The 24353-nt window shown below is 49.4% G+C and overlaps 1 protein-coding gene and 2 pseudogenes across 1 annotated transcript in view; all 3 read right to left on the reverse strand.

The window, feature by feature from the left end:
* The window catches only part of LOC139575431 (b(0,+)-type amino acid transporter 1-like), a 36244-nt gene extending 12358 nt beyond the window's left edge, over positions 1 to 23886 (reverse strand). Inside the window, exons 1-4 of the mRNA XM_071400383.1 lie at positions 23706 to 23886; positions 15511 to 15753; positions 3333 to 3458; positions 2653 to 2752 (exon numbers count right to left, since the gene is read on the reverse strand). Of these exons, the coding sequence (XP_071256484.1) occupies positions 2653 to 2752; positions 3333 to 3458; positions 15511 to 15753; positions 23706 to 23814 (578 nt within the window). The 5' untranslated portion in view covers positions 23815 to 23886. The remainder of the gene's footprint in view (positions 1 to 2652; positions 2753 to 3332; positions 3459 to 15510; positions 15754 to 23705) is intronic.
* Positions 7241 to 7873, reverse strand: LOC139577371 (coagulation factor V-like; annotated as a pseudogene).
* LOC139575432 (coagulation factor V-like) lies at positions 14411 to 14920 on the reverse strand (annotated as a pseudogene).
* Positions 23887 to 24353: the final 467 nt, after the last annotated feature.

The raw sequence follows: 24353 nt of genomic DNA on the forward strand, positions 1-24353 counted from the left end.
AGAGCGCTATGGGCCCCCTTGACTAGAGCGCCACGGGCCCCCCTGACTAGAGCGCTATGGGCCCCCCTGACTAGAGCGCTACGGGCCCCCCTGACTAGAGCGCTATGGGCCCCCCTGACTAGAGCGCTATGGGCCCCCTTGACTAGAGCACTACGGGTGACTAGAGCGCTATGGGCCCCCCTGACTAGAGCGCTACGGGCCCCCCTGACTAGAGCGCTATGGGCCCCCCTGACTAGAGCGCTACGGGCCCCCTTGACTAGAGCGCCACGGGCCCCCCTGACTAGAGCGCTATGGGCCCCCCTGACTAGAGCGCTACGGGCCCCCCTGACTAGAGCGCTATGGGCCCCCCTGACTAGAGCACTATGGGCCCCCCTGACTAGAGCGCTACGGGCCCCCCTGACTAGAGCGCTACGGGCCCCCCTGACTAGAGCGCTATGGGCCCCCTTGACTAGAGCGCTACGGGCCCCCCTGACTAGAGCGCTATGGGCCCCCCTGACTAGAGCGCTACGGGCCCCCCTGACTAGAGCGCTACGGGCCCCCCTGACTAGAGCGCTACGGGCCCCCCTGACTAGAGCGCTACGGGCCCCCCTGACTAGAGCGCTACGGGCCCCCCTGACTAGAGCGCTACGGGCCCCCCTGACTAGAGCGCTACGGGCCCCCCTGACTAGAGCGCTACGGGCCCCCCTGACTAGAGCGCAACGGGCCCCCCTGACTAGAGCACTACGGGCCCCCCTGACTAGAGCACTATGGGCCCCTCTGACTAGAGCGCTACGGGCCCCCCTGACTAGAGCGCTACGGGCCCCCCTGACTAGAGCGCTATGGGCCCCCCTGTCTAGAGCGCTATGGGCCCCCCTGACTAGAGCACAATGGGCCCTTACTAGAGCGCCACGGGCCCCCCTGACTAGAGCGCAACGGGCCCCCCTGACTAGAGCACTATGGGCCCTGACTAGAGCGCCACGGGCCCCCCTGACTAGAGCACTATGGGCCCTGCCTAGACCGCCACGGGCCCCTCTGACTAGAGCGAGAGCGCTATGGGCCCCCCTGAATAGAGCGCTATGGGCCCCCCTGACTAGAGCGCTATGGTCCCCCCTGACTAGAGCGCAACGGGCCCCCTGACTAGAGCGCAACGGGCCCCCCTGACTAGAGCGCAACGGGCCCCCCTGACTAGAGCGCTACGGGCCCCCCTGACTAGAGCGCTACGGGCCCCCCTGACTAGAGCGCTACGGGCCCCCCTGACTAGAGCGCTACGGACCCCCCTGACTATAGCGCTATGGGCCCCCCTGACTAGAGCGCTACGGGCCCCCCTGACTAGAGCGCTACGGGCCCCCCTGACTAGAGCGCTACGGGCCCCCCTGACTAGAGCGCTACGGGCCCCCCTGACTAGAGCGCTACGGACCCCCCTGACTATAGCGCTATGGGCCCCCCTGACTAGAGCGCTACGGGCCCCCCTGACTAGAGCGCTACGGGCCCCCCTGACTAGAGCACTACGGGCCCCCCTGACTAGAGCGCTACGGACCCCCCTGACTAGAGCGCTACGGGCCCCCCTGACTAGAGCGCTACGGGCCCCCCTGACTAGAGCACTACGGGCCCCCCTGACTAGAGCACTACGGGCCCCCCTGACTAGAGCGCTACGGGCCCCCCTGACTAGAGCGCTACGGGCCCCCCTGACTAGAGCGCTACGGTCCCCCCTGACTATAGCGCTACGGGCCCCCCTGACTAGAGCGCTACGGGCCCCCCTGACTAGAGCGCTACGGGCCCCCCTGACTAGAGCTCTACGGGCCCCCCTGACTAGAGCGCTATGGGCCCCCCTGACTAGAGCGCTACGGGCCCCCCTGACTAGAGCGCTACGGGCCCCCCTGACTATAGCGCTACGGGCCCCCCTGACTAGAGCGCTACGGGCCCCCCTGACTAGAGCGCTATGGGCCCCCCTGACTAGAGCTCTACGGGCCCCCCTGACTAGAGCTCTACGGGCCCCCCTGACTAGAGCGCTACGGGCCCCCCTGACTAGAGCGCTACGGGCCCCCCTGACTAGAGCTCTACGGGCCCCCCTGACTAGAGCTCTACGGGCCCCCCTGACTAGAGCTCTACGGGCCCCCCTGACTAGAGCTCTACGGGCCCTCCTGACTAGAGCGCTACGGGCCCCCCTGACTAGAGCGCTACGGGCCCCCCTGACTAGAGCTCTACGGGCCCCCCTGACTAGAGCGCTATGGACCCCCCTGACTAGAGCACTACGGGCCCCCCTGACTAGAGCGCTACGGGCCCCCCTGACTAGAGCGCTATGGGCCCCCCTGACTAGAGCGCTACGGGCCCCCCTGACTAGAGCGCTACGGGCCCCCCTGACTAGAGCGCTACGGACCCCCCTGACTAGAGCACTACGGGCCCCCCTGACTAGAGCGCTACGGGCCCCCCTGACTAGAGCACTACGGGCCCCCCCTGACTAGAGCACTACGGGCCCTGACTAGAGCACTACGGGCCCCCCTGACTAGAGCACTACGGGCCCTGACTAGAGAACTACGGGCCCCCCTGACTAGAGCACTACGGGCCCTGACTAGAGCAATACGGGCCCCCCTGACTAGAGCACTACGGGCCCTGGTCAAAGTAGTGACCTATATAGGAAGTAGGGTGCCATCTGGGATGCAGGTGTAGTCTTACCACCCATCGTAGGCCCAGAGCCCGTTGTAAAACGCCAGTCCAATGGATCCAAAGGAGGTTGAGGCTCCTTCAAATGGGTTGGACAGATTCTCAGTGTTTCCTGGACACAAATGTGACAGTATATACATTTGAATATTCATTCTTTTGACCAGGGCCCATAGGGTGTACCCAAAAGTACTACAGTATAGAGTGATATTTGAAACTTCCACATGATAATACAGGGTACTGGAATAGATGGAAAAGTTTTCATCCCAAATGGTACCCTATTCTATACAGAAGTGCCCTACTTTTGACCAGGATCCACAGGGCTCTGAGGGATATATATACGGGGCGGCAGGGTAGCCTAGTGGTTAGAGCGTTGGACTAGTAACCGAAAGGTTGCAAGATCGAATCCCCGAGTTGACAAGGTAAAAATCTGTTGTTCTGGCCCCTGAACAAGTCAGCTAACCCACTGTTCTTAGGCCGTCATTGAAAATAAGAATTTGTTCTTGACTGACTTACCTAGTTAAATAAAGGTAAAATAAAATAAATATAAATATAGGGCTCTGAGGGATGTCTGGGTTCTGGGGGCTCTTACTATAAAGGGAATAGGGTAGATCACTATATAGGGAATAGGGTAGACAACTATATAGGGAATAGGGTGCCATTTGGTAGACAGACAGAATGTGTAAAGTACCAACCTTGTGCCAAGAGGACGATGCCCGCCACTATGATGACCAGGATGATGAGAAGCTTGGCTGCAGTGAAGAAGTTCTGGACATAGTTGGCAAGCTTCACACTGAGACAGTTCACCGACACTATCAGAACTGAAGGGGAGGAAGAGGAAGGAAGGAGAGGAGGAATATTTTTATTAATCCATACGAGACAGAAGTTGGTCCTCTGCTGTAGTCAATCCCTCCGACACACACACACACACACACAGACACACAGACACACACACACACACACGTGTATGAGGCTAGAACAATGGGCAGCTACTAGTGTAGTGCCTGGGGAGTTTAGGGGTTAAGAGCCTGGTGAGCAGTTTAGGGGTTAAGAGTCTGGTGAGCAGTTTAGGGGTTAAGAGTCTGGTGAGCAGTTTAGGGTTAAGAGTCTGGTGAGCAGTTTAGGGGTTAAGAGTCTGGTGAACAGTTTAGGGGTTAAGAGTCTGGTGAACAGTTTAGGGGTTAAGAGTCTGGTGAGCAGTTTAGGGGTTAAGAGTCTGGTGAGCAGTTTAGGGGTTAAGAGTCTGGTGAACAGTCTAGGGGTTAAGAGTCTAGTGAGGAGTTTAGGGGTTAAGAGTCTAGTGAGGAGTTTAGGGGTTAAGAGTCTGGTGAGCAGTTTAGGGGTTAAGAGTCTGGTGAGCAGTTTAGGGGTTAAGAGTCTGGTGAGCAGTTTAGGGGTTAAGAGTCTGGGGAGCAGTTTAGGGGTTAAGAGTCTGGGGAGCAGTTTAGGGGTTAAGAGTCTGGGGAGCAGTTTAGGGGTTAAGAGTCTGGTGAACAGTTTAGGGATTAAGAGTCTGGTGAGCAGTTTAGGGGTTAAGAGTCTAGTGAGGAGTTTAGGGGTTAAGAGTCTGGTGAGCAGTTTAGGGGTTAAGAGTCTGGTGAGCAGTTTAGGGGTTAAGAGTCTGGGGAGCAGTTTAGGGGTTAAGAGTCTGGGGAGCAGTTTAGGGGTTAAGAGTCTGGTGAGCAGTTTAGGGGTTAAGAGTCTGGTGAACAGTTTAGGGGTTAATAGTCTGGTGAACAGTTTAGGGGTTAAGAGTCTGGTGAGCAGTTTAGGGGTTAAGAGTCTGGTGAGCAGTTTAGGGGTTAAGAGTCTGGGGAGCAGTTTAGGGGTTAAGAGTCTGGGGAGCAGTTTAGGGGTTAAGAGTCTGGTGAGCAGTTTAGGGGTTAAGAGTCTGGTGAGCAGTTTAGGGGTTAAGAGCCTGGTGAGCAGTTTAGGGGTTAAGAGCCTGGTGAGGAGTCTAGGGGTTAAGAGTCTGGTGAGCAGTTTAGGGGTTAAGAGTCTGGTGAGCAGTTTAGGGGTTAAGAGTCTGGGGAGTAGTTTAGGGGTTAAGAGTCTGGTGAGCAGTTTAGGGGTTAAGAGTCTGGTGAGCAGTTTAGGGGTTAAGAGTCTGGGGAGTAGTTTAGGGGTTAAGAGTCTGGTGAGCAGTTTAGGGGTTAAGAGTCTGGTGAGGAGTTTAGGGGTTAAGAGTCTGGGGAGTAGTTTAGGGGTTAAGAGTCTGGTGAACAGTTTAGGGGTTAAGAGTCTGGGGAGCAGTTTAGGGATTAAGAGTCTGGTGAACAGTTTAGGGATTAAGAGTCTGGTGAGCAGTTTAGGGGTTAAGAGTCTGGTGAGCAGTTTAGGGGTTAAGAGTCTGGGGAGCAGTTTAGGGGTTAAGAGTCTGGTGAACAGTTTAGGGGTTAAGAGTCTGGGGAGCAGTTTAGGGATTAAGAGTCTGGTGAACAGTTTAGGGATTAAGAGTCTGGTGAGCAGTTTAGGGGTTAAGAGTCTGGTGAGCAGTTTAGGGGTTAAGAGTCTGGGGAGCAGTTTAGGGGTTAAGAGTCTGGTGAACAGTTTAGGGGTTAAGAGTCTGGTGAGCAGTTTAGGGGTTAAGAGTCTGGTGAACAGTTTAGGGGTTAAGAGTCTGGGGAGCAGTTTAGGGATTAAGAGTCTGGTGAACAGTTTAGGGATTAAGAGTCTGGTGAGCAGTTTAGGGGTTAAGAGTCTGGTGAGCAGTTTAGGGGTTAAGAGTCTGGGGAGCAGTTTAGGGGTTAAGAGTCTGGTGAACAGTTTAGGGGTTAAGAGTCTGGGGAGCAGTTTAGGGGTTAAGAGTCTGGTGAACAGTTTAGGGGTTAAGAGTCTGGGGAGTAGTTTAGGGGTTAAGAGTCTAGTGAGGAGTTTAGGGGTTAAGAGTCTGGTGAGCAGTTTAGGGGTTAAGAGTCTGGTGAGCAGTTTAGGGGTTAAGAGTCTGGGGAGCAGTTTAGGGGTTAAGAGTCTGGGGAGCAGTTTAGGGGTTAAGAGTCTGGTGAGCAGTTTAGGGGTTAAGAGTCTGGTGAACAGTTTAGGGGTTAATAGTCTGGTGAACAGTTTAGGGGTTAAGAGTCTGGTGAGCAGTTTAGGGGTTAAGAGTCTGGTGAGCAGTTTAGGGGTTAAGAGTCTGGGGAGCAGTTTAGGGGTTAAGAGTCTGGGGAGCAGTTTAGGGGTTAAGAGTCTGGTGAGCAGTTTAGGGGTTAAGAGTCTGGTGAACAGTTTAGGGGTTAATAGTCTGGTGAACAGTTTAGGGGTTAATAGTCTGGTGAACAGTTTAGGGGTTAAGAGTCTGGGGAGCAGTTTAGGGGTTAAGAGACTGGTGAGCAGTTTAGGGGTTAAGAGTCTGGTGAGCAGTTTAGGGGTTAAGAGTCTGGTGAGCAGTTTAGGGGTTAAGAGTCTGGTGAGCAGTTTAGGGGTTAAGAGTCTGGTGAGCAGTTTAGGGGTTAAGAGTCTGGTGAGCAGTTTAGGGGTTAAGAGTCTGGGGAGCAGTTTAGGGATTAAGAGTCTGGTGAACAGTTTAGGGATTAAGAGTCTGGTGAGCAGTTTAGGGGTTAAGAGTCTGGTGAGCAGTTTAGGGGTTAAGAGTCTGGGGAGCAGTTTAGGGGTTAAGAGTCTGGTGAACAGTTTAGGGGTTAAGAGTCTGGTGAACAGTTTAGGGGTTAAGAGTCTGGTGAGCAGTTTAGGGGTTAAGAGTCTGGTGAGCAGTTTAGGGGTTAAGAGTCTGGTGAGCAGTTTAGGGGTTAAGAGTCTGGGGAGTAGTTTAGGGGTTAAGAGTCTGGTGAGCAGTTTAGGGGTTAAGAGTCTGGTGAGGAGTTTAGGGGTTAAGAGTCTGGGGAGTAGTTTAGGGGTTAAGAGTCTGGTGAACAGTTTAGGGGTTAAGAGTCTGGGGAGCAGTTTAGGGATTAAGAGTCTGGTGAACAGTTTAGGGATTAAGAGTCTGGTGAGCAGTTTAGGGGTTAAGAGTCTGGTGAGCAGTTTAGGGGTTAAGAGTCTGGGGAGCAGTTTAGGGGTTAAGAGTCTGGTGAACAGTTTAGGGGTTAAGAGTCTGGGGAGCAGTTTAGGGATTAAGAGTCTGGTGAACAGTTTAGGGATTAAGAGTCTGGTGAGCAGTTTAGGGGTTAAGAGTCTGGTGAGCAGTTTAGGGGTTAAGAGTCTGGGGAGCAGTTTAGGGGTTAAGAGTCTGGTGAACAGTTTAGGGGTTAAGAGTCTGGTGAGCAGTTTAGGGGTTAAGAGTCTGGTGAACAGTTTAGGGGTTAAGAGTCTGGGGAGCAGTTTAGGGATTAAGAGTCTGGTGAACAGTTTAGGGATTAAGAGTCTGGTGAGCAGTTTAGGGGTTAAGAGTCTGGTGAACAGTTTAGGGGTTAAGAGTCTGGGGAGCAGTTTAGGGGTTAAGAGTCTGGTGAACAGTTTAGGGGTTAAGAGTCTGGGGAGCAGTTTAGGGGTTAAGAGTCTGGTGAACAGTTTAGGGGTTAAGAGTCTGGGGAGTAGTTTAGGGGTTAAGAGTCTGGTGAACAGTTTAGGGGTTAAGAGTCTGGGGAGCAGTTTAGGGATTAAGAGTCTGGTGAACAGTTTAGGGATTAAGAGTCTGGTGAGCAGTTTAGGGGTTAAGAGTCTGGTGAGCAGTTTAGGGGTTAAGAGTCTGGGGAGCAGTTTAGGGGTTAAGAGTCTGGTGAACAGTTTAGGGGTTAAGAGTCTGGTGAGTAGTTTAGGGGTTAAGAGTCTGGTGAACAGTTTAGGGGTTAAGAGTCTGGTGAGCAGTTTAGGGATTAAGAGTCTGGTGAACAGTTTAGGGATTAAGAGTCTGGGGAGCAGTTTAGGGGTTAAGAGTCTGGTGAGCAGTTTAGGGGTTAAGAGTCTGGTGAGCAGTTTAGGGGTTAAGAGTCTGGTGAGCAGTTTAGGGGTTAAGAGTCTGGTGAACAGTTTAGGGGTTAAGAGTCTGGTGAGCAGTTTAGGGGTTAAGAGTCTGGTGAACAGTCTAGGGGTTAAGAGTCTGGTGAGCAGTTTAGGGGTTAAGAGTCTGGTGAGCAGTTTAGGGGTTAAGAGTCTGGTGAGCAGTTTAGGGGTTAAGAGTCTGGTGAGCAGTTTAGGGGTTAAGAGTCTGGTGAGCAGTTTAGGGGTTAAGAGTCTGGTGAACAGTCTAGGGGTTAAGAGTCTGGTGAGCAGTTTAGGGGTTAAGAGTCTGGTGAACAGTTTAGGGGTTAAGAGTCTGGTGAGCAGTTTAGGGGTTAAGAGTCTGGTGAGCAGTTTAGGGGTTAAGAGTCTGGTGAGCAGTTTAGGGGTTAAGAGTCTGGTGAGCAGTTTAGGGGTTAAGAGTCTGGGGAGTAGTTTAGGGGTTAAGAGTCTGGTGAGCAGTTTAGGGGTTAAGAGTCTGGTAAACAGTTTAGGGGTTAAGAGTCTGGTGAGCAGTTTAGGTGTTAAAAGTCTGGTGAACAGTTTAGGGGTTAAGAGTCTGGTGAACAGTTTAGGTGTTAAGAGTCTGGTGAACAGTCTAGGGGTTAAGAGTCTGGTGAACAGTTTAGGGGTTAAGAGTCTGGTGAACAGTTTAGGGTTTAAGAGTCTGGTGAACAGTTTAGGGTTTAAGAGTCTGGTGAGCAGTTTAGGGGTTAAGAGCCTGGTGAACAGTTTAGGGTTTAAGAGTCTGGTGAGCAGTTTAGGGCTTAAGAGTCTGGTGAACAGTTTAGGGGTTAAGAGTCTGGTGAACAGTTTAGGGTTTAAGAGTCTGGTGAACAGTTTAGGGTTTAAGAGTCTGGTGAACAGTTTAGGGTTTAAGAGTCTGGTGAGCAGTTTAGGGGTTAAGAGCCTGGTGAGCAGTTTAGGGGTTAAGAGTCTGGTGAACAGTTTAGGGGTTAAGAGTCTGGTGAACAGTTTAGGGGTTAAGAGTCTGGTGAACAGTTTAGGGGTTAAGAGTCTGGTGAACAGTTTAGGGGTTAAGAGTCTGGTGAACAGTTTAGGGGTTAAGAGTCTGGTGAGCAGTTTAGGGGTTAAGAGCCTGGTGAACAGTTTAGGGTTTAAGAGCCTGGTGAACAGTTTAGGGGTTAAGAGTCTGGTGAGGAGTCTAGGGGTTAAGAGTCTGGTGAGCAGTTTAGGGGTTAAGAGTCTGGTGAGCAGTTTAGGGGTAAAGAGTCTGGTGAACAGTTTAGGGGTTAAGAGTCTGGTGAACAGTTTAGGGGTTAAGAGCCTGGTGAACAGTTTAGGGTTTAAGAGCCTGGTGAACAGTTTAGGGGTTAAGAGTCTGGTGAGCAGTTTAGGGGTTAAGAGCCTGGTGAACAGTTTAGGGTTTAAGAGCCTGGTGAACAGTTTAGGGGTTAAGAGTCTGGTGAGGAGTCTAGGGGTTAAGAGTCTGGTGAGCAGTTTAGGGGTTAAGAGTCTGGTGAGCAGTTTAGGGGTAAAGAGTCTGGTGAACAGTTTAGGGGTTAAGAGTCTGGTGAACAGTTTAGGGGTTAAGAGCCTGGTGAACAGTTTAGGGTTTAAGAGCCTGGTGAACAGTTTAGGGGTTAAGAGTCTGGTGAGGAGTCTAGGGGTTAAGAGTCTGGTGAGCAGTTTAGGGGTTAAGAGTCTGGTGAGCAGTTTAGGGGTTAAGAGTCTGGGGAGCAGTTTAGGGGTTAAGAGTCTGGTGAACAGTTTAGGGGTTAAGAGTCTGGTGATCAGTTTAGGGGTTAAGAGTCTGGTGAGCAGTTTAGGGGTTAAGAGTCTGGTGAGCAGTTTAGGGGTTAAGAGTCTGGTGAGCAGTTTAGGGGTTAAGAGTCTGGTGAACAGTTTAGGGGTTAAGAGTCTGGTGAGGAGTTTAGGGGTTAAGAGTCTGGTGAGCAGTTTAGGGGTTAAGAGTCTGGTGAGCAGTTTAGGGGTTAAGAGTCTGGTGAGCAGTTTAAGGGTTAAGAGTCTGGTGAACAGTTTAGGGGTTAAGAGTCTGGTGAGCAGTTTAGGGGTTAAGAGTCTGGTGAACAGTTTAGGGGTTAAGAGTCTGGTGAGGAGTTTAGGGGTTAAGAGTCTGGTGAGCAGTTTAGGGGTTAAGAGTCTGGTGAGCAGTTTAGGGGTTAAGAGTCTGGTGAACAGTTTAGGGGTTAAGAGTCTGGTGAGGAGTTTAGGGGTTAAGAGTCTGGTGAGCAGTTTAGGGGTTAAGAGTCTGGTGAGCAGTTTAGGGGTTAAGAGTCTGGTGAGCAGTTTAAGGGTTAAGAGTCTGGTGAACTGTTTAGGGGTTAAGAGTCTGGTGAACAGTCTAGGGGTTAAGAGTCTAGTGAGGAGTTTAGGGGTTAAGAGTCTGGTGAGCAGTTTAGGGGTTAAGAGTCTGGTGAGCAGTTTAGGGGTTAAGAGTCTGGTGAGCAGTTTAGGGGTTAAGAGTCTGGTGAGCATTTTAGGGGTTAAGAGTCTGGTGAGCAGTTTAGGGGTTAAGAGTCTGGTGAACAGTTTAGGGGTTAAGAGTCTGGTGAACAGTTTAGGGGTTAAGAGTCTGGTGAGCAGTTTAGGGGTTAAGAGTCTGGTGAGCAGTTTAGGGGTTAAGAGTCTGGTGAACAGTTTAGGGGTTAAGAGTCTGGTGAGCAGTTTAGGGGTTAAGAGTCTGGTGAGCAGTCTAGGGGTTAAGAGTCTAGTGAGGAGTTTAGGGGTTAAGAGTCTGGTGAGCAGTTTAGGGGTTAAGAGTCTGGTGAGCAGTTTAGGGGTTAAGAGTCTGGTGAGCATTTTAGGGGTTAAGAGTCTGGTGAGCAGTTTAGGGGTTAAGAGTCTGGTGAACAGTTTAGGGGTTAAGAGTCTGGTGAACAGTTTAGGGGTTAAGAGTCTGGTGAGCAGTTTAGGGGTTAAGAGTCTGGTGAGCAGTTTAGGGGTTAAGAGTCTGGTGAACAGTTTAGGGGTTAAGAGTCTGGTGAGCAGTTTAGGGGTTAAGAGTCTGGTGAGCAGTCTAGGGGTTAAGAGTCTAGTGAGGAGTTTAGGGGTTAAGAGTCTGGTGAGCAGTTTAGGGGTTAAGAGTCTGGTGAGCAGTTTAGGGGTTAAGAGTCTGGTGAGCAGTTTAGGGGTTAAGAATCTAGTGAGGAGTTTAGGGGTTAAGAGTCTGGTGAGCAGTTTAGGGGTTAAGAGTCTGGTGAACAGTTTAGGGGTTAAGAGTCTGGTGAGCAGTTTAGGGGTTAAGAGTCTGGTGAGCAGTTTAGGGGTTAAGAGTCTGGTGAACAGTTTAGGGGTTAAGAGTCTAGTGAGGAGTTTAGGGGTTAAGAGTCTGGTGAACAGTTTAGGGGTTAAGAATCTAGTGAGCAGTTTAGGGGTTAAGAGTCTGGTGAGCAGTTTAGGGGTTAAGAGTCTGGTGAACAGTTTAGGGGTTAAGAGTCTAGTGAGGAGTTTAGGGGTTAAGAGTCTGGTGAACAGTTTAGGGGTTAAGAGTCTGGTGAGCAGTTTAGGGGTTAAGAGTCTGGTGAGCAGTTTAGGGGTTAAGAGTCTGGTGAACAGTTTAGGGGTTAAGAGTCTAGTGAGGAGTTTAGGGGTTAAGAGTCTGGTGAACAGTTTAGGGGTTAAGAATCTAGTGAGCAGTTTAGGGGTTAAGAGTCTGGTGAGCAGTTTAGGGGTTAAGAGTCTGGTGAGCAGTTTAGGGGTTAAGAGTCTAGTGAGGAGTTTAGGGGTTAAGAGTCTGGTGAGCAGTTTAGGGGTTAAGAGTCTGGTGAGCAGTTTAGGGGTTAAGAGTCTGGTGAACAGTTTAGGGGTTAAGAGTCTGGTGAGCAGTTTAGGGGTTAAGAGTCTGGTGAGCAGTTTAGGGGTTAAGAGTCTGGTGAGCAGTTTAGGGGTTAAGAGTCTGGTGAGCAGTTTAGGGGTTAAGAGTCTGGTGAGCAGTTTAGGGGTTAAGAGTCTGGTGAACAGTTTAGGGGTTAAGAGTCTGGTGAGCAGTTTAGGGGTTAAGAGTCTGGTGAGCAGTTTAGGGGTTAAGAGTCTGGTGAACAGTTTAGGGGTTAAGAGTCTGGTGAGCAGTTTAGGGGTTAAGAGTCTGGTGAACAGTTTAGGGGTTAAGAGCCTGGTGAGCAGTTTAGGGGTTAAGAGTCTGGTGAGCAGTATAGGGGTTAAGAGTCTGGTGAACAGTTTAGGGGTTAATAGTCTGGTGAGCAGTTTAGGGGTTAAGAGTCTGGTGAGCAGTTTAGGGGTTAAGAGTCTGGTGAGCAGTTTAGGGGTTAAGAGTCTGGTGAGCAGTTTAGGGGTTAAGAGTCTGGTGAACAGTTTAGGGGTTAAGAGTCTGGTGAGCAGTCTAGGGGTTAAGAGTCTAGTGAGGAGTTTAGGGGTTAAGAGTCTGGTGAGCAGTTTAGGGGTTAAGAGTCTGGTGAGCAGTTTAGGGGTTAAGAGTCTGGTGAGCAGTTTAGGGGTTAAGAGCCTGGTGAGCAGTTTAGGGGTTAAGAATCTAGTGAGCAGTTTAGGGGTTAAGAGTCTGGTGAGCAGTTTAGGGGTTAAGAGTCTGGTGAGCAGTTTAGGGGTTAAGAGTCTGGTGAGCAGTTTAGGGGTTAAGAGTCTGGTGAGCAGTTTAGGGGTTTAGAGTCTGGTGAGCAGTTTAGGGGTTAAGAGTCTGGTGAGCAGTTTAGGGGTTAAGAGTCTGGTGAGCAGTTTAGGGGTTAAGAGTCTGGTGAGCAGTTTAGGGGTTAAGAGTCTGGTGAGCAGTTTAGGGGTTAAGAGTCTGGTGAACAGTTTAGGGGTTAAGAGTCTGGTGAGCAGTTTAGGGGATAAGAGTCTGGGGAGTAGTTTAGGGGATAAGAGTCTGGGGAGTAGTTTAGGGGTTAAGAGTCTGGTGAGGAGTTTAGGGGTTAGGAGTCTGGTGAGCAGTTTAGGGGTTAAGAGTCTGGTGAGCAGTTTAGGGGTTAAGAGTCTGGTGAACAGTTTAAGGGTTAAGAGTCTGGTGAGCAGTTTAGGGGTTAAGAGTCTGGTGAACAGTTTAAGGGTTAAGAGTCTGGTGAGCAGTTTAGGGGTTAAGAGTCTGGTGAACAGTTTAGGGGTTAAGAGTCTGGTGAGCAGTTTAGGGGTTAAGAGTCTGGTGAGCAGTTTAGGGGTTAAGAGTCTGGTGAGCAGTTTAGGGGTTAAGAGTCTGGTGAGCAGTTTAGGGGTTAAGAGTCTGGTGAGCAGTTTAGGGGTTAAGAGTCTGGTGAACAGTTTAGGGGTTAAGAGTCTGGTGAACAGTTTAGGGGTTAAGAGCCTGGTGAACAGTTTAGGGGTTAAGAGTCTGGTGAGCAGTTTAGGGGTTAAGAGTCTGGTGAGCAGTTTAGGGGTTAAGAGTCTGGTGAGCAGTTTAGGGGTTAAGAGTCTGGTGAGCAGTTTAGGGGTTAAGAGTCTGGTGAGCAGTTTAGGGGTTAAGAGTCTGGTGAGCAGTTTAGGGGTTAAGAGTCTGGTGAGCAGTTTAGGGGTTAAGAGTCTGGTGAACAGTTTAGGGGTTAAGAGTCTGGTGAGCAGTTTAGGGGTTAAGAGTCTGGGGAGCAGTTTAGGGGTTAAGAGTCTGGGGAGCAGTTTAGGGGTTAAGAGTCTGGTGAGCAGTTTAGGGGTTAAGAGTCTGGTGAGCAGTTTAGGGGTTAATAGTCTGGTGAACAGTTTAGGGGTTAAGAGTCTGGGGAGCAGTTTAGGGGTTAAGAGTCTGGTGAGCAGTTTAGGGGTTAAGAGTCTGGTGAGCAGTTTAGGGGTTAAGAGTCTGGTGAGCAGTTTAGGGGTTAAGAGTCTGGTGAGCAGTTTAGGGGTTAAGAGTCTGGTGAGCAGTTTAGGGGTTAAGAGTCTGGTGAACAGTTTAGGGGTTAAGAGTCTGGTGAGCAGTTTAGGGGTTAAGAGTCTGGGGAGCAGTTTAGGGGTTAAGAGTCTGGGGAGCAGTTTAGGGGTTAAGAGTCTGGTGAGCAGTTTAGGGGTTAAGAGTCTGGGGAGCAGTTTAGGGGTTAAGAGTCTGGTGAGCAGTTTAGGGGTTAAGAGTCTGGGGAGCAGTTTAGGGGTTAAGAGTCTGGTGAACAGTTTAGGGGTTAAGAGTCTGGTGAGCAGTTTAGGGGTTAAGAGTCTGGTGAACAGTTTAGGGGTTAATAGTCTGGTGAACAGTTTAGGGGTTAAGAGTCTGGTGAGGAGTTTAGGGGTTAAGAGTCTGGTGAGCAGTTTAGGGGTTAAGAGTCTGGTGAACAGTTTAGGGGTTAAGAGTCTGGTGAGCAGTTTAGGGGTTAAGAGTCTGGTGAACAGTTTAGGGGTTAAGAGTCTGGTGAGCAGTTTAGGGGTTAAGAGTCTGGTGAGCAGTTTAGGGGTTAAGAGTCTGGTGAACAGTTTAGGGGTTAAGAGTCTGGTGAGCAGTTTAGGGGTTAAGAGTCTGGTGAGCAGTTTAGGGGTTAAGAGTCTGGTGAACAGTTTAGGGGTTAAGAGTCTGGTGAGCAGTTTAGGGGTTAAGAGGCTGGTGAACAGTTTAGGGGTTAAGAGGCTGGTGAGCAGTTTAGGGGTTAAGAGTCTGGTGAACAGTTTAGGGGTTAAGAGTCTGGTGAGCAGTTTAGGGGTTAAGAGTCTGGTGAGCAGTTTAGGGGTTAAGAGCCTGGTGAGCAGTTTAGGGGTTAAGAGCCTGGTGAGGAGTCTAGGGGTTAAGAGCCTGGTGAGCAGTCTAGGGGTTAAGAGCCTGGTGAGGAGTTTAGGGGTTAAGAGCCTGGTGAGCAGTTTAGGGGTTAAGAGCCTGGTGAGCAGTCTAGGGGTTAAGATCCTGGTGAGCAGTCTAGGGGTTAAGAGCCTGGTGAGCAGTTTAGGGGTTAAGAGTCTGGTGAGCAGTTTAGGGGTTAAGAGTCTGGTGAGCAGTTTAGGGGTTAAGAGTCTGGTGAACAGTTTAGGGGTTAAGAGTCTGGTGAGCAGTTTAGGGGTTAAGAGTCTGGTGAGCAGTTTAGGGGTTAAGAGTCTGGTGAACAGTTTAGGGGTTAAGAGTCTGGTGAGCAGTTTAGGGGTTAAGAGTCTGGTGAGCAGTTTAGGGGTTAAGAGTCTGGTGAACAGTTTAGGGGTTAAGAGTCTGGTGAACAGTTTAGGGGTTAAGAGCCTGGTGAGCAGTTTAGGGGTTAAGAGTCTGGTGAACAGTTTAGGGGTTAAGAGTCTGGTGAACAGTTTAGGGGTTAAGAGTCTGGTGAGGAGTTTAGGGGTTAAGAGTCTGGTGAGCAGTTTAGGGGTTAAGAGTCTGGTGAGCAGTTTAGGGGTTAAGAGTCTGGTGAACAGTTTAGGGGTTAAGAGTCTGGTGAACAGTTTAGGGGTTAAGAGTCTGGTGAGCAGTTTAGGGGTTAAGAGTCTGGTGAACAGTTTAGGGGTTAAGAGTCTGGTGAACAGTTTAGGGGTTAAGAGTCTGGTGAACAGTTTAGGGGTTAAGAGTCTGGTGAGCAGTTTAGGGGTTAAGAGTCTACAGTTTAGGGGTTAAGAGTCTGGTGAACAGTTTAGGGGTTAAGAGCTCAAGTGAACAACAACAGTTGATGGCATCTATGATAATAGAGGAGCAGGAGGCGGTGGCAGGAGGCGGGAGGAAGAGAAGGAGGAGAAAAGGGGAAGAGGAGGAGAAACGAGGAAGAGGAGGAGGAGGAGAACACAAGGCAGGAAGAGGAGGAGGTGGGAGGAAGAGAAGGAGGAGACGGGGAAGAGGAGGAGAAAAGTGGAAGAGGAGGAGGAGAAGAACAAAAGGCAGGAAGAGGACGGTGGGGATTAAGTCATGACTTTTTAAAAATTTATATTTTCTCGATCCCAGGCATCCTCTCTTCTGAAAAGTAATTGGAGAAGAAGGTTAGAGGGGAGGGACCTTGGATCTTCTCCTCCAATATGATTGGATGCAAGGAAAGAACATTTAGATAGAGCCATGGTTTTAATTCAGTCCATTCAGGAAGTGCATGCCAATTGTTTTCTATTAGGATTTTTCATAATTCAAGAAGAATTCACACTCACATATGCACACTACAGCCAGGCACTTGGTGACCACAATGGGAGGAGTGCATCCTGGGTAGAACGGCGTGGAGGTGTACTCTGCGAAGCTTAGGGCGATGATGGCGAAGGCGGATGGCTGAAGGACCATGATCGTGCTCCATGAGTAGAGGTAGGCCATCACTGACCCATAGGCCTCCATCAGGTACACGTATTCCCCTCCAGACTTAGTGATCATGGTGCCCAGCTCCGCGTAGCACAGCGCCCCTGCAAGCAGACAGGCAGGCTCAGAGACAGACAGTTAGTTGACACTAGACAACCAGGTGAGTTCTTAACTAATCAATTAAGACATAGACAACCAAGTGAGTTTCTAACGAATCAATTAAAACCTAGACAACCAGGTGAGTTCCTAACTAATCAATTAAGACCTAGACAACCATGTGAGTTCCTAACTAGTAAATTAAGACCTAGACAACCAGGTGAGTTCCTAACTAGTAAATTAAGACCTAGACAACCAGGTGAGTTCCTAACTAATCAATTAAGACCTAGACAACCAAGTGAGTTCCTAACTAATCAATTAAGACCTAGACAACCAGGTGAGTTCCTAACTAATCAATTAATACCTAGACAACCAGGTGAGTTCCTAACTAGTCAATTAATACCTAGACAACCAGGTGAGTTCCTAACTAGTCAATTAATACCTAGACAACCAGGTGAGTTCCTAACTAATCAATTAAGATCTAGACAACCAGATGAGTTCCTAACTAGTCAATTAAGATCTAGACAACCAGGTGAGTTCCTAACTAATCAATTAAGACCTAGAAAACCAGGTGAGTTCCGAACTAATCAATTAAGACCTAGACAACCAGGTGAGTTCCTAACTAGTCAATTAAGACCTAGACAACCAGGTGAGTTCCGAACTAATCAATTAAGACCTAGACAACCAGGTGAGTTCCGAACTAATCAATTAAGACCTAGACATCCAGATCTTGGCGTGGAAATATTCTGTCAATAATATTTCCCAAATACCAGAGCCTGTGAGTTCAATTAGACTTTATTACAAAGTAATATAAGCTGAGCTGGTTAATGAAGCAACTCCCTCTCCAGCCTTGGCACACACTTTTTATACAGGTTTCATCCTTACATCACACACATAGTAACTCCTCTTTATGCTAATGATTCATCCCCTCTGGCATTTAGCCACCCTTATCTTTTTGCCTTGCACTAATTTTAGTTTAGTTTCACATTAGGGCATAGAAACATTAGACCATAGCAATGGTACAAAAATAAACAGACATGTCCACTCCCCAGACAGGTGCATGTCTAATGGTGCGTAATGACCTAGACACACATATAGAGTCCACTTACTTTACTCTGATGTCACACATGTACAGGAACATTTCCAATAATGTGTGCTTCACTAATCAATTAAGACCTAGACAACCAGAGTTCCTAACTAATCAATTAGGACCTAGACAACCAGGGGAGTTCCTAACTAATCAACGAACACCTAGACAACCAGGTGAGTTCCTAACTAATCAATCAAGATCTAGACAACCAGGTGAGTTCCTAACTAATCAATTAAAACCTAGACAACCAGGTGAGTTCCTAACTAATCAATTAAAACCTAGACAACCAGGTGAGTTCCTAACTAATCAATTAAGACCTAGACAACCAGGTGAGTTCCTAACTAATCAATTAAGACCTAGATAACCAGGCGAGGGGAGTTCCTAACTAATCAATTAAGACCTAGATAACCAGGTGAGGGTAGTTCCTAACTAATCAATTAAGACCTCGACAACCAGGTGAGGTGAGTTCCTAACTAATCAATTAAGACCTAGACAACCAGGTGAGTTCCTAACTAATCAATTAAGACCTAGATAACCAGGTGAGGGTAGTTCCTAACTAATCAATTAAGACCTCGACAACCAGGTGAGGTGAGTTCCTAACTAATCAATTAAGACCTAGACAACCAGGTGAGGGGAGTTCCTAACTAATCAATTAAGACCTAGACAACTAAGGGAGTTCCTAACTAATCAATTAAGACCTAGACAACAAGGTGAGGGTAGTTCCTAACTAATCAATTAAGACCTCGACAACCAGGTGAGGTGAGTTCCTAACTAATCAATTAAGACCTAGACAACCAGGTGAGTTCCTAACTAATCAATTAAGACCTAGACAACCAGGTGAGTTCCTAACTAATCAATTAAGACCTAGATAACCAGGTGAGGGGAGTTCCTAACTAATCAATTAAGACCTAGATAACCAGGTGAGGGGAGTTCCTAACTAATCAATTAAGACCTAGACAACTAAGGGAGTTCCTAACTAATCAATTAAGACCTAGACAACAAGGTGAGGGGAGTTCCTAACTAATCAATTAAGACCTCGACAACCAGGTGAGGGGAGTTCCTAACTAATCAATTAAGATCTCGACAACCAGGTGAGGGGAGTTCGTAACTAATCAATTAAGAAAGAGTCAACCAGGTGAGTGGAGTTCCTAATTAATCAATTAAGACCTCGACAACCAGGTGAGGGGAGTTCCTAACTAATCAATTAAGACCTAGACAACCAGGTGAGTTCCTAACTAATCAAATAAGACCTAGACAATCAGGTGAGGGGAGTTCCTAACTAATCAATTAAGACCTCGAAAACCAGGTGAGGGGCGTTCCTAACTAATCAAATAAGACCTAGACAACCAGGTGAGTTCCTAACTAATCAATTAAGACCTAGACAACCAGGTGAGGGGAGTTCCTAACTAATCAAATAAGACCTCGACAACCAGGTGAGGAAGTTCCTAAGTAGTTGATGACCTTAATTGATCAATCAAGTGCATCTAAAGAGTGAAAACCTGTAGACACTGTGCTCTGGGATTTGAGTATAACAGCCCTGCACTAGTGACAGACGTTAACCAGTAGCTGGTCAGAAATTTGTTTCTGGCTGCTGAGATTAGCTGACCCAGACTGGGAGAGGAATTCCCTCCTAGACTCTTAATAAATCAGCAGGGTTCATGTTGGGAGAGGAATTCCCTCCTAGACTCTTAATAAATCAGCAGGGTTCATGTTAGGAGAGGAATTCCCTCCTAGACTCTTAATAAATCAGAGGGATTCATGTTGGGAGAGGGATTCCCTACTAGACACGTAATAAATCAGCAGGGTTCATGTTGGGAGAGGAATTCCCTCCTAGTATCTTAATAACTCAGCAGGGTTCATGTTGGGAGAGGCATTCCCTCCTAGACTCGTAATAAATCAGGAGGGTTCATGTTAGGAGAGGAATTCCCTCCTAGACTCTTAATAAATAAGCAGGGTTCATGTTGGGAGAGGAATTCCCTCCAAGACTTAATAAATCAGCAGGGTTCATGTTAGGAGAGGAATTCCCTCCTAGACTCTTAATAAATGAGCAGGGTTCATGTTGGGAGAAGAATTCCCTCCTAGACTCTTAATAAATCAGCAGGGTTCATGTTGGGAGAGGAATTCCCTCCTAGACTCTTAATAAATCAGCAGGATTCATGTTGGGAGAGGAATTCCCTCCTAGACTCTTAATAAATCAGGAGGGTTCATGTTAGGAGAGGAATTCCCTCCTAGACTCTTAATAAATAAGCAGGGTTCATGTTGGGAGAGGAATTCCCTCCAAGACTTAATAAATCAGCAGGGTTCATGTTAGGAGAGGAATTCCCTCCTAGACTCTTAATAAATGAGCAGGGTTCATGTTGGGAGAGGAATTCCCTCCTAGACTCTTAATAAATGAGCAGGGTTCATGTTGGGAGAAGAATTCCCTCCTAGACTCTTAATAAATCAGCAGGGTTCATGTTGGGAGAGGAATTCCCTCATAGACTCTTAATAAATCAGCAGGATTCATGTTGGGAGAGGAATTCCCTCCTAGACTCTTAATAAATCAGGAGGGTTCATGTTAGGAGAGGAATTCCCTCCTAGACTCTTAATAAATAAGCAGGGTTCATGTTGGGAGAGGAATTCCCTCCAAGACTTAATAAATCAGCAGGGTTCATGTTAGGAGAGGAATTCCCTCCTAGACTCTTAATAAATGAGCAGGGTTCATGTTGGGAGAGGAATTCCCTCCTAGACTCTTAATAAATCAGCAGGGTTCATGTTGGGAGAGGAATTCCCTCCTAGACTCTTAATAAATCAGCAGGATTCATGTTGGGAGAGGAATTCCCTCCTAGACTCTTAATAAATCAGGAGGGTTCATGTTAGGAGAGGAATTCCCTCCTAGACTCTTAATAAATGAGCAGGGTTCATGTCGAGAGAGGAATTCCCTCCTAGACTCTTAACTCAGCAGGGTTCATGTTGGGAGAGCAATTCCCTCCTAGACTCTTAATAACTCAGCAGGGTTCATGTTGGGAGAGCAATTCCCTCCTAGACTCTTAATACATCAGCGGGGTTCATGTTAGGTGCACTATGTCCATGTCCCTGTTTACTGGTGTGGGGGGATTGAACACACCGACACAATCCTTCTCACAGTCAGCATGCCTCCCAAATGGAACCCTATTCCCTATATAGTGTACTACTTTAGACCAGAGCCCTATGGCACCCTATTCCCTATATAGTGCACTACTTTAGACCAGAGCCCTATGACACCCTATTCCCTATATAGTGCACTACTTTAGACCAGAGCCCTATGGCACCCTATTCCCTATATAGTGCACTACTTTAGACCAGAGCCCTATGACACCCTATTCCCTTTATAGTGCACTACTTTAGACCAGAGCCCTATGACACCCTATTCCCTATATAGTGCACTACTTTAGACCAGAGCCCTATGGAACCCTATTCCCTTTATAGTGCACTACTTTAGACCAGAGCCCTATGGAACCCTATTCCCTATATAGTGCACTACTTTAGACCAGAGCCCTATGGGGTAGTAGGACCAGGCCCATAGGATTAGGATGCCATCTGGGATGAAGCTCCAGTCCTTCTCACACAGAGTCCTTCTCACAAAGAGCCCTTCTCACAAAGAGCCCTTCTCACACCGAGCCCTTCTCACACGGGGCCCTTCTCACACCGAGCCCTTCTCACACAGAGCCCATCTCACACAGAGCCCATCTCACACAGAGCCCTTCTCACATAGAGCCCTTCTCACACAGAGCCCTTCTCACACCGAGCCCTTCTCACACCGAGCCCTTCTCACACCGAGCCCTTCTCACACGGGGCCCTTCTCACACAGAGCCCTTCTCACACAGAGCCCTTCTCACACAGAGCCCTTCTCACACAGAGCCCTTCTCACACAGAGCCCTTCTCACACAGAGCCCTTCTCACACCGGGCCCTTCTCACACCGAGCCCTTCTCACACGGAGCCCTTCTCACACGGAGCCCTTCTCACACGGAGCCCTTCTCACACGGAGCCCTTCTCACACGGGGCCCTTCTCACACGGAGCCCTTCTCACACTGAGCCCTTCTCACACTGAGCCCTTCTCACACCGAGTCCTTCTCACACAGAGCCCTTCTCACACAGAGCCCTTCTCACACAGAGCCCTTCTCACACAGAGTCCTTCTCACACAGAGCCCTTCTCACACAGAGCCCTTCTCACACAGAGCCCTTCTCACACAGAGCCCTTCTCACACAGAGCCCTTCTCACACAGAGCCCTTCTCACACCGGGCCCTTCTCACACCGAGCCCTTCTCACACGGAGCCCTTCTCACACCGAGCCCTTCTCACACGGAGCCCTTCTCACACGGAGCCCTTCTCACACGGAGCCCTTCTCACACGGAGCCCTTCTCACACGGAGCCCTTCTCACACCGAGCCCTTCTCACACCGAGCCCTTCTCACACCGAGCCCTTCTCACACAGAGCCCTTCTCACACAGAGCCCTTCTCACACAGAGCCCTTCTCACACCGGGCCCTTCTCACACCGAGCCCTTCTCACACGGAGCCCTTCTCACACGGAGCCCTTCTCACACGGAGCCTTTCTCACACGGAGCCCTTCTCACACAGAGCCCTTCTCACACAGAGCCCTTCTCACACCGAGCCCTTCTCACACAGAGCCCTTCTCACACCGAGCCCTTCTCACACCGAGCCCTTCTCACACGGAGCCCTTCTCACACGGAGCCCTTCTCACACGGAGCCCTTCTCACACGGAGCCCTTCTCACACGGAGCCCTTCTCACACGGAGCCCTTCTCACACGGAGTCCTTCTCACACGGAGAGCCCTTCTCACACGGAGCCCTTCTCACACCGAGTCCTTCTCACACCGAGCCCTTCTCACACGGAGCCCTTCTCACACCGGGCCCTTCTCACACCGAGCCCTTCTCACACGGAGCCCTTCTCACACGGAGCCCTTCTCACACGGAGCCTTTCTCACACGGAGCCCTTCTCACACGGAGCCCTTCTCACACAGAGCCCTTCTCACACCGAGCCCTTCTCACACAGAGCCCTTCTCACACCGAGCCCTTCTCACACCGAGCCCTTCTCACACGGAGCCCTTCTCACACGGAGCCCTTCTCACACGGAGCCCTTCTCACACGGAGCCCTTCTCACACGGAGCCCTTCTCACACGGAGCCCTTCTCACACGGAGTCCTTCTCACACGGAGAGCCCTTCTCACACGGAGCCCTTCTCACACCGAGTCCTTCTCACACCGAGCCCTTCTCACACGGAGCCCTTCTCACACGGAGCCCTTCTCACACGGAGCCCTTCTCACACGGAGCCCTTCTCACACCGAGTCCTTCTCACACCGAGCCCTTCTCACACGGAGCCCTTCTCACACGGAGCCCTTCTCACACGGGGCCCTTCTCACACAGAGCCCTTCTCACACGGAGCCCTTCTCACACAGAGCCCTTCTCACACAGAGTCCTTCTCACACAGGGCCCTTCTCACACGGAGCCCTTCTCACACGGGGCCCTTCTCACACAGAGTCCTTCTCACACCGAGCCCTTCTCACACGGGGCCCTTCTCACACGGAGCCCTTCTCACACCGAGCCCTTCTCACACCGAGCCCTTCTCACACGGAGCCCTTCTCACTTTGATCATTCCTGATTTAAGAGATTCCTATCATTCTTTCCCACCACTAGTGACTGGTTAGAGATTACCCAGGACAGGGTTAGTCAGGTAATCTATCTCAGTTTATGGTGTCATTTAGTGTCTGGTTAGAGATTACCCAGGACAGGACAGGACAGGACAGGACAGGACAGGACAGGTGTGTGTGTGTGTGTGTGTGTGTGTGTGTGTGTGTGTGTGTGTGTGTGTGTGTGTGTGTGTGTGTGTGTGTGTGTGTGTGTGTGTGTGTGTGTGTGTGTGTGTGTGTGTGTGTGTGTGTGTGTGTGTGTGTGTGTGTGTGTGTGTGTGTGTGTGTGTGTGTGTGTGTGTGTGTGTGTGTGTGTGTGTGTGTGTGTGTGTGTGTGTGTGTGTGTGTGTGTGTGTGTGTGTGTGTGTGTGTGTGTGTGTGTGTGTGTGTGTGTGTGTGTGTGTGTGTGTGTGTGTGTGTGTGTGTGTGTGTGTGTGTGTGTGTGTGTGTGTGTGTGTGTGTGTGTGTGTGTGTGTGTGTGTGTGTGTGTGTGTGTGTGTGTGTGTGTGTGTGTGTGTGTGTGTGTGTGTGTGTGTGTGTGTGTGTGTGTGTGTGTGTGTGTGTGTGTGTGTGTGTGTGTGTGTGTGTGTGTGTGTGTGTGTGTGTGTGTGTGTGTGTGTGTGTGTGTGTGTGTGTGTGTGTGTGTGTGTGTGTGTGTGTGTGTGTGTGTGTGTGTGTGTGTGTGTGTGTGTGTGTGTGTGTGTGTGTGTGTGTGTGTGTGTGTGTGTGTGTGTGTGTGTGTGTGTGTGTGTGTGTGTGTGTGTGTGTGTGTGTGTGTGTGTGTGTGTGTGTGTGTGTGTGTGTGTGTGTGTGTGTGTGTGTGTGTGTGTGTGTGTGTGTGTGTGTGTGTGTGTGTGTGTGTGTGTGTGTGTGTGTGTGTGTGTGTGTGTGTGTGTGTGTGTGTGTGTGTGTGTGTGTGTGTGTGTGTGTGTGTGTGTGTGTGTGTGTGTGTGTGTGTGTGTGTGTGTGTGTGTGTGTGTGTGTGTGTGTGTGTGTGTGTGTGTGTGTGTGTGTGTGTGTGTGTGTGTGTGTGTGTGTGTGTGTGTGTGTGTGTGTGTGTGTGTGTGTGTGTGTGTGTGTGTGTGTGTGTGTGTGTGTGTGTGTGTGTGTGTGTGTGTGTGTGTGTGTGTGTGTGTGTGTGTGTGTGTGTGTGTGTGTGTGTGTGTGTGTGTGTGTGTGTGTGTGTGTGTGTGTGTGTGTCCTCACCCAGTGTAGCCAGCACCCCGCAGGCGGCCCAGACACACAGACACGGTCCTACGGCTCCCGTTTCCAGCAGCACTGCCTTGGGGGAGATGAAGATGCCAGAGCCGATCATGGTTCCTACGATCAGACAGATCCCACTCAAAAGGCCCACCTGCAGAGAGAGACAGGAAGTGGTTATGACAACTTCCTGAGAGGGTGATACAGGCGGTAGAACCAGCGAATAAACCCCCGTCTCCTGTTGGGGAGCTTTGTATATGTGAATGTTTTACCACTCAACCACGTCTCTTAATGTGTACACTTTGTTTTGACATGTAATTCCCTTGTCTACATTACGTTTATGTAGTCGTCTGTTTATTTCCATTATTGCATTTTGTGTTATTGATTGATAGATATATATATATTATTTTTATGGAATAAAATATGTCCTGGGTCACCACTCAATCAATGGCTGACTGGCCCATGACAGTGTTTATAAACACAGTGTAGTGTTTTACCACTCAACCATGTCTCTTAAGGACCCGACTGAGGGGGCAGAGTGATCAGTGTTTATAAACACAGTGTAGTGTTTTACCACTCAACCATGTCTCTTAAGGACCCGACTGAGGGGGCAGAGTGATCAGTGTTTATAAACACAGTGTAGTGTTTTACCAC

The sequence above is a fragment of the Salvelinus alpinus genome, chromosome 5 (assembly GCF_045679555.1).
Source record: "Salvelinus alpinus chromosome 5, SLU_Salpinus.1, whole genome shotgun sequence".
In the NCBI taxonomy this organism is placed as follows: Eukaryota; Metazoa; Chordata; class Actinopteri; order Salmoniformes; family Salmonidae; genus Salvelinus; species Salvelinus alpinus.